Here is an 8629-nt window from a genome sequence, read left to right as displayed (position 1 = left end):
AAGGAAGAAGAAGGAAACCATGGCTCCTTTGGCATTTTAGAAAGAAATCCGAGCAATTCAGGGACCACAGCTCACACAGGCAATGAGCTCTCTTCACCATTGTCTGGACCACTGTGCCCAGGGCTCATGGGTAATCCTCAAGCCCTGTGGGCTGTCAAGTAGGAGGTGCCTAACTGCTAAGACTTATGCTAACAGGAGCTCTGGGACCTCAGGGAGAATGGGCTCGCATTCACCTTACACCTGCCTTTGTTTTAGCACTGATCTAACTCTCACATCTTTTACCCACCCATCTCCCTAGTAGCCTGAAAGTCATTCAGAGCCAGGGGTTGTGATGGTCCCCTCTGTGTCCACTGTCCCCAGCACAGGGTCTAGCACACCACAGTGGGTAGCAAATGCTATTTAAATGAGATGGGATGAAATTCCCTTCCTTCACTTTCTTCACCTCAAGGTAAGGACCATGTTCCTGTTTCCGTCATTCCCTGTCCTTCTCCTGTCTGTGGTGACAGCTTCCTGCTCCGAAACACAAGCCTGTGAGGATATCCAGAAGACCTGCTCCGTGATTACCTGTGGCATCCCCGTCACCAATGGCACCCCAGGCAGAGATGGGCGAGATGGACCCAAGGGGGAAAAGGGAGAGCCAGGTCTGGGACAGGTTTCTGTAGCTTCCTAAATCTCCACCCCCAGCAGGTGTTCAAGCAAATCTGTGCTTGAGCCTGCCACAAAGGGTTAAAGCACAGACTTGGGGAGGCTCCCCTTTCATCAGGACCCACGATACACTCAGAACAATCCCTGTAAAATGCCATTGTCTCCAAAACAAAGCTGCTCGCTGACTCTTCGGGATCCCATATTTCCACACAGGAACTGGGGGTGTGTGGTTGTCCCTTCAGAGGGGTGTCCCACCTGTTTAGGGAGCTGGCCTTGGTGCAGGCTTTCCACTAGGTTGCAAGGGAGTCTTTCTTCTTTGGGTCAGATCACTGGCTCACTGGCTGTTCCGGGGTTGAACATGAATGTAGTATTGAGCTTTTGGGAAAGAAAAAAAAAAGAGTGACAGCTACTGGGTCATCTTCTCTTTGTCTTGCAACAGGTCAAGGGCTCAGAGGTTTGCAGGGCCCTCCTGGGAAGATGGGGCCCCCAGGAAACACAGGGGCTACTGGAATTCCAGGACCAAGGGGCCAAAAAGGAGATCGTGGGGACAATTCAGGTAAGGGGCACACGTCAGCATGTGTGGCCTGGGGAGCTGGAGGGCCAGCTGGGGGGTCCCCTTTTCCTTCTTCTCCTGCTGCCTCATGGGAAGATGCCCAACTTTGCATCCAGGTCCAGCACCCCCAGCCCTCTCAGCTTTACTTGGGGCCTGAGGAGACTCCCATAGGTGCCCAGGTGCAGACATTCAAGCCATGTAGGGCCATTCCCTCATCAGACCCCTTAGCAGATGGACCCTGGCTTTTCTTCAGTGGAAACAGTCCAGTGTGCACCTCCGGGGTGCCAGGGAGGAAATAGGCCCTTTAGGGGGTTAGGTTTATGTCCATTGTCACAAGAGTGGCACGAAAATGTTCTGCCTCTTAGGACCCCTGGCTGATGGGGAACATCACAGCAACTTAGTTCAGAGTAAAATAGAGCAAATTCAGTAAAAACGAAAGAACAATGACAACCCACTTATTCATATTTGTCTATCAGCCTGTCAAAACAATAAAGGTATTAAAAATGTATCTGGAATGAGAAATGAGAAAGAATTACAAAGAAAAATTTTCAAAAAGGAGGGTAATGAGTTGAGTATTTTCTTATGAATTCTTACAATATGACAATATGCAAGCCGTATGTGGAGACAGGGGTCCAGGCCTGAAGTTCCAGGTAGTGAAGGGATGCGGAGGTATAGCTGGGAAGGAGGAATGTGGTCATTTTCCCCTTTTTATTTCTTTTGCTTTCTTATTTTCCTGGAATAAGCGTTCTTCTTAGTAAGCCACTTTGTTTTTTTCAAAATGCTCCGCTCTCCAAATTAAGGTCTTCTCCATAAATACCCTCTCCCTATTGCTTCGCAGTTGCTGAGGCTAAGCTGGCCAAATTAGAGAGAGAGCTACAGAGCCTGAGATCAGAACTGGACCACATGAAGAAGCGTGAGCTTTCTCTCTGCCTGTAATGTGTTCTTGGCTCTCACTCTTCTTCAGCGCACTCTAGGTTTGGAGGAGGTGGGAGGGGAACTAATTCATGAACACTTGTCCTACACCAGGGCCTGTGCTGGGTGGCATTTTCCCATAAGATGGTTTCATTCAATCCTCTCAGCAACCTCAGTTGTGGTTGTTGAACTTGCTTTATTGACAGGTGAAGAAACCGAGGTGCAGGAAGTGTTGGTGACTCATTTGATGTCACACAGCCTGGAAGTGGCAGGGGAAGGGTTGGATGGAGATCTGTTGTCTCCAAAGTCTGTGCTCCTTCCTTGTCATCTACTGTGCTCTGATGTCTGTCCCTGCGTCTTCCTTATCCTGGTGCCCAAGCCTGCAGTGAGGCCCAAGACTGTCTCCCTATGTCTACCTGTGTTGGGGCAGGTTTTAGCAGATGCTTTTTCAAGGTGGGATATCCCAGGGGAGTCTGGATTGTCTGCAGGCGTCTGGATGCCCCTTCCCAGGCTCTGCAGCTGAGGCTTACTTCCTGACCAGGCTCTGGCCTGAGCTACTGGGCATAGGGTGATTTTTCAGAGGTCTGACTTCCCAGGGAACTCAGACTACTTGCCTACTGTCCTTGGCTGGGCTCCAAACCCAGCCAGCCTCACTCACCATTTGTGGTTTCAGTGCAAGCCTTCTCCTTGGGGAAAATGTCTGGGAAGAAGCTCTTTGTGACCAACGGTGAGCGGATGCCTTTCTCCAAAGTGAAGACTCTGTGTGCTGGGCTCCAGGCCACAGTGGCTGCCCCCAAGAATGCCGAGGAGAATGAGGCCATCCAGAATGTGGCCAAAGACACTGCCTTCCTGGGCATCACAGATGAGGCAACTGAAGGCCAGTTCATGTACGTGACGGGCGGGAGGCTGACTTACAGCAACTGGAAGAAGGATGAGCCAAATGACCACGGCTCAGGGGAGGACTGCGTAATTCTCCTGAACAATGGGCTCTGGAATGACATCTCCTGTGCATCCTCCTTCATCGCCGTCTGTGAGTTTCCTGCCTGAAGAGGCATGTTCCTCGGCCCCCTCCTTGGCTCCCTGCTGAACTCTCTGCTGCTTTGGTAGAGAATTCAATGCTGGTTTTCTTCTGCCCTGTGTTGAGTCCTTCCTTCACGTGGATGGGAGGAAAATGAAGGGGATATATTTGATTGTGGGGTGAGGACAGAAGAAGAGGCTGGCTGTGGGGCACAAGGGTTCTGGTTCAGCACATGGCAAAGGACACCACCATCCCACTAGGAGCACAGCGCTGGGTGGGAATCCACCCTGGAAAGGGCCACGTCTGACCCTCTCATTTCATGGTGAAGACACTGAAGCCCACCAGAAGGACCCAGTGGGGCCACACCTGGGTCAGAGTAGGCTGTAGATCCCAGCCACTGAGAGATCTTATTCCTTTTCTCCATGAGTTGCCACTACTGAATGCCTAAACTCCTTCCATGGCGAGCCCAGACCTCTCTAGGACACAGGTATTGTTTCTAGTTGTTCATGAGCTGCGCCAGACAACCTCTCACTACCTGACTGTAACACCTGGCAGTCTCCTGCCTGGGCAACAGTTGTTAGCCCTAGGAATCCTTTCATCTTGCCCATGTAGCCGTGGCCACCCTTTAGTCACTAGGGTGACCTTAAGGCCAAAGAACAGCTTTTCCTCCTGCATCATTTTAGGAGGCTGACTCGATATTGAGGTGTGTCAGCTGCGTGTGAGGAGGCAAATTGTCATGCAGGGTGTGCCCTTCTCCGCATGCCTCATGAGTCTCATAAGTCTCAGCCCCAACCCCTACTCCAGTCCCCCACCTGCCCAGCAGCCCCTCCTTTCCCTGTAACACCCTCTTCCCATTATAGGTCAATGGGCCCATTGTCAGTACAGACAAGCGGAAAATTACCCCAAAGCTGAGCTTCATACCCTACGGGTTAAATTATGCGGCTCCAGCTGGCCAGCAAATGCAATCCACTTTCGGAGCAGGCTTCTGATGCCATTGAGGCCCACAGTTCTGCCCATGACCATGGCTGTTTTTCAGCTATCTCAGGGTGGGTGGCTCTGAGATGACATAGAGCCCGTGCAGCAAACTAAGGGAAGCGAATGGATTCCAGCACCTGCCGTATGCCATTCACACAATGAGATGGGAAAATATTTCATAAAAAGGCTAAGGGCCACTTTAACTCTGTGAAAAGCTTTAGTTAATCTTAGTTTTCTATTTTACTTCTCTTTGTATCTGAACTACCAGGAAAATCAACACGTGGTTGGTAAGTGCTTGATGAATATTTATCAAATGGATGCATCAAAAAATTACACAGGGACGCATGGGTGGGATCTCAGGGACTGAATATCAAGCACGCTTTCTCTCAGGTGTCCCTCTTCTGCGGGACTATCCGGGCAGGGCTGGGACGTGCCAAGGGCATTGGGACCATCAGGATGAGCGTGGCAGGACCTGTGTGCTTGGCCTCTGGCCTACATAGACAGCCATATCACTGAATTTTCAATTCCAAAAAACCCTTCTATAGGCGCCAAAATTGGGGTCAATGAGAGGAGTATTTTTGTGATGTAGAGCAAAATAATTAACTGCTTCCAATGCAATCCACACTGCTTACCGAGGGAACAGGAAACTGGTTAAGCTTTAGAAGCACATATGAATCCATAGTGTATGGCAAACAGAGAAAGGAAGGACCAGAAATTTTTAGAGGGAGAAAAGACACACATATACAGTGACCCAGAACAAAAGAATGACCAGAACCAAGCATGAATGTTACACCTGAATGTTCTCACAGCCTAGATGAAAATGAGAAAACTGGCTGGTGATGGTTACATCGTCCTTCCTATGTTATGCTAAGGAGGGTTGTCGTGGTCAGTGCTGAGATGAATGTCTCCTTTTCCACACTGTGCATAAAGGACAATATCTTCAGCCGTGAAACTGTAGAACACGCAGTTATGTACTTCACATAGGGGTGAAGTACATACTGGTTGTTATGGTTTTCCAGCATGCAATGCTGTGGTTTTCCATCATGCAATGATTGCCCCTCAGTCAGGGAAATGCAAAAAATCTTGTAGGGCAAGCTCCAATTCTTCCATCCCCCTTTCAGACTGCTTCTCTTAGTTCCTTCTGCAGGGCTCTTTTCCTCCTATCTCTCTCAATGACTACAGCCTCACGTTCCCGCTCTAAGAGCTTTTTATGCCACCAATGCCCTGTCCTCCTTCTCCCCAGCTCATAAGCCTCCTCCCCTGCCCCTGGCACTTTGAGGTTCCTTGCTAATTCTCTTCTCTTGGCTCACCTGGCAGGGCATGAAGCCTCCTATTTCTATTTGATGTAAGGAAGATTGCCATGGTCAGTGCTTCTGGATGGGTCGGGCTTTGTTCTCTCCCTGATCCTGCACCTAACCATCTCTTTTGAGCTCCTCTCTCTAAATGTATCTGCTGCCACACTATTCTTCCTTTAGCCTGGAATTGAGACAGACTGCCTCTCTGTATTCATTTCTTAGCTCTTATCTGCAAGCAATGGGAGCCTGGTGTGTATTAGCTGGGGAGAAGGTGAAGTTAATCTGAAGATATAGGATTCTCTTTCTGCAAGAAAGATGCCAAGAAAAACAGTTTTTAAGAAAGATACAGGATTCTCATGAAAGTCCAAAGATAGAAACTTCAGTTCATCCAGGCCTTCCAGGACCTGGGACAAGAGGAAAATTTTGGATTTAAGATGACCCTCCAAACAGTCTCCCTCCCTCCTACCCATACTTCCTTCCTCCTTCCCTCTCTTCCTTCCTCCCTCCCTCCTTCCCTTCCTTCCTTCCTTTCTCCCTCCCTTCCTCCCTTCCTTTCTTACTCCCTTCCTCCCTTCCCAACTTCTCTCCTTCCCTTCTCTCTCCCTCTTTCTCTGTCTGAAGGGCTGAGGACAGGCAGTTTCCTTTACTAAGGAACAGATAATGATTGACATCTCTTGCACAGGGAACCCAGTGAAGCCACATACTCCAAGGACAGGCCTGAGGGGCCCCAGGCAGCTCATTCCCCTGAGACTGCAGCAGTGGGGATGACTGTGAGCAACTTCTTGAGCCCTGCCATTTGTTCGAATGGGGTAGATGTCTCTGCCATTCATTTCTCACATTGGTTTTTGGACCACGGAGCTGAAAGACATCTCCTAGCTGCAGTCTTCCTTTGCTGCCTCTTGCATGGAGTAAGAACCTGAAGGCCATGCTCAGAGCATTCCTGGAAGGGAAGCTGGTGTTCAGAACTCTGTGCAGCCTGGGCTCTGGCTCTGGGCCATGCCCAGGGGAGAAGGCCTGGGTCTCTGTGCACTATGTTAGGGCTGAAGGAGAGATGGCTTGGTGGGTGGGAAGTTCAGATTTTCAGAGCAGGAGACAGGGGTTTCAGGTTAGCTCCCTGACTAATATACTGAGTGGCAAATTGGTTTCCTGGGCCTCAATTTCCCTATCTATAAATAGGTCACTAAAGATTTCTTTCTTCTAAAACTTAATGAATCAATTGTCACACAGAAGTCCAGACCGTAGGAGCCAATTCAGGAGCAAAGTGGCAGAAACTGAGTTTTTGTGTGTGTGTTATTTTGTAGAGATGAGGTTTCACCATGTTGTCCAGGCTGGTCTTGAACTCCTGAGCCCAGGAGATCCCCCCACCTAGGCCTCCCAAAGTGGTGAGATTACAGGTATGAGCCACTGTGCCCGGCCCTGTTTTCAGTTTTTGTTTCCTGGCAGTTCTGTCCAAAGTAATTGTGAGCTAAATATTTATCAGCTATTTCTGAATTCTACAAAAGACAGTCTGGGTAAATTAGAATGACAAATATACCTTGGACTCAAGATGGGAACTTTGGATTTAAATTATGTCTGCAGAAGCAGAGGCACAGCAAATATAATCACAGTTTCCCTCCTGTGTCTGAATGAAAACAGCTACCAAAGCCTGTGACACTCGAGGCCCAGGCTCCTGCCTGGGTCTGAATCCAGGAATTGTAGGGCCTTGTGCCTGCAGGACACTGTTTCCTCGGAGTCCTACAGCTCTGCTGCTTCACTTTAGCCATGTCCAAGCCAGAAGATGGGGACTTGGGGTACCAGCTGAAGGCCCAGTGTTCACATCTTTCAAATCTTCTTCTTGCTGGTGCCAGCCAGCTTCCCTTCTCTGTGGCTGTCAGAGGGGGACCAGTGCCAGGGGTCACAGTCAGTCCCTGGACTTGCCCTCTGTGTCACAGCAGAGCCTCTGACCTGGAAGGCTGTTTGCTTGTCATTATGTAACTGGTCTGTGCTTTTGAGCCTGCCAAAGCTCAGGGTTTTTCCATTAACTGAAAAGGGATTGGATGTTATCAGAGGGCCTCGGCTGGAGATGCCGGGAAGTGGATTTTGTAAAGCGATGTTGTCCCGGTAACCCTGAGTGGCTGATGGGCTGCTGGGAAGAGGGGAGGAGATCAGAGCAGTGGGCCGTCTGGGAAAGGGTGCTCACAACCCTGGTGGCCACTGTGTGAGGAGTAGACAGTGTCCCCAACTGTGAACCTGTGGTTTGTCCAGCAAACACAGGTGCATGTTTCAAAGAAGCTGGGGGCAAGCAGCCATTCATTAACCAAGCAGATGCCTTGGGCGAGGCTAGCCATTGCCAACCCACAGCCCAGCCTTCCTTGCCCTGGCTTGTGCTTGTGCCACCTTGTACCTCTCTGCTGAGTGGTGACCAGCAGAATTGACTGGAATGCTTGACAAAATCATAGGCTCTTGGCCTCATTCTGAACCCAGTGAGTGAAAACCTCAGAAATCTGTCATCTTCATCAGTTCCTCAGGTGAACCGGATGTTTGGCCAGTTTTGAAACCACTGCCCCAAGAAATACAGACACCACAGTGGCTTTCTGCCTGCCTCTCACCCTGCAGGGCAGCCCTGGAGCCTGGAAGCCAGCATTTTCCCATTCCTGATAGGCCCCTCATGAGGTGAAGGGAGTGCTGCTTAACTGTATAGTGTCAGACCCCAAATAATCTCCCTCAACGGACCAGTGCTCCACTAGTGAAAACCAACTGCAGACCTAAACCTTCCCTATTTCCAAGGTCTCACTGCTTCCTGTGGCTTTAGGGAGGAGGTCTGCGGTTGGGACAGCTCTGAGGAGCTTCAGAGCACGTGAGGCACTGGATGCGTGAGACCTTGAAGGGGGAATTGTGTGCACATGGGCTTGGGGCTGTTTGTGTGTATTGTTGTGCATGTGTGAGTGTGTGTTGAGTGCCTGTATGGAAACCAGCAACCCAGTATGGAAACCAAAACCCAGTGCTTGAGGTTCTCAGCATCCTGCCACTGGGGGGCTCAGCCCCTACCTCCCCAGCCTGTCTCCAGGTCTACCTCTGCATACTCCCCACTGAAGAACATTGGCTCAGGCTGACCCCAGAGATTCTGGGTGAGGAGTTGGAGTGCTTGGTCATAGACAACATGTCCTCTGTAAGGGGTCCTAAGCTGTGTTCTAGGACACCGGGAGGTCCGCAGAGATTGAGCACTAATATGATCCTCTTCCCCTGCCAGGC

At 50.1% G+C, this 8629-nt stretch overlaps 1 protein-coding gene across 1 annotated transcript; it reads left to right on the top strand.

The window, feature by feature from the left end:
• Window positions 1–457: 457 nt before the first annotated feature.
• LOC100590227 (mannose-binding protein A-like) lies at window positions 458–3241 on the top strand. The gene is made up of 4 exons (XM_030798357.1): window positions 458–641; window positions 1085–1201; window positions 2037–2111; window positions 2784–3241. The coding sequence occupies exons 1-4, from the start codon at window positions 458–460 to the stop codon at window positions 3155–3157; spliced, it is 750 nt and encodes a 249-aa protein (XP_030654217.1). The 3' UTR covers window positions 3158–3241.
• Window positions 3242–8629: the final 5388 nt, after the last annotated feature.

This window comes from Nomascus leucogenys, chromosome 18 (genome assembly GCF_006542625.1).
Source record: "Nomascus leucogenys isolate Asia chromosome 18, Asia_NLE_v1, whole genome shotgun sequence".
In the NCBI taxonomy this organism is placed as follows: Eukaryota; Metazoa; Chordata; class Mammalia; order Primates; family Hylobatidae; genus Nomascus; species Nomascus leucogenys.
Note: the sequence above shows the minus strand (reverse complement) of the source record. Positions and strands in the feature narration are given on the sequence as shown.

Bases quoted from the DNA above. Each gene is read 5' to 3' on its own strand.
- LOC100590227 (XM_030798357.1), top strand. From the start codon at position 458: ATGTTCCTGTTTCCGTCATTCCCTGTCCTTCTCCTGTCTGTGGTGACA. The intron at 642-1,084 runs GTCTGGGACAGG...GTCTTGCAACAG, and splicing joins GGGGGAAAAGGGAGAGCCAG to GTCAAGGGCTCAGAGGTTTG. The intron at 2,112-2,783 runs GTGAGCTTTCTC...TTGTGGTTTCAG, and splicing joins ACTGGACCACATGAAGAAGC to TGCAAGCCTTCTCCTTGGGG.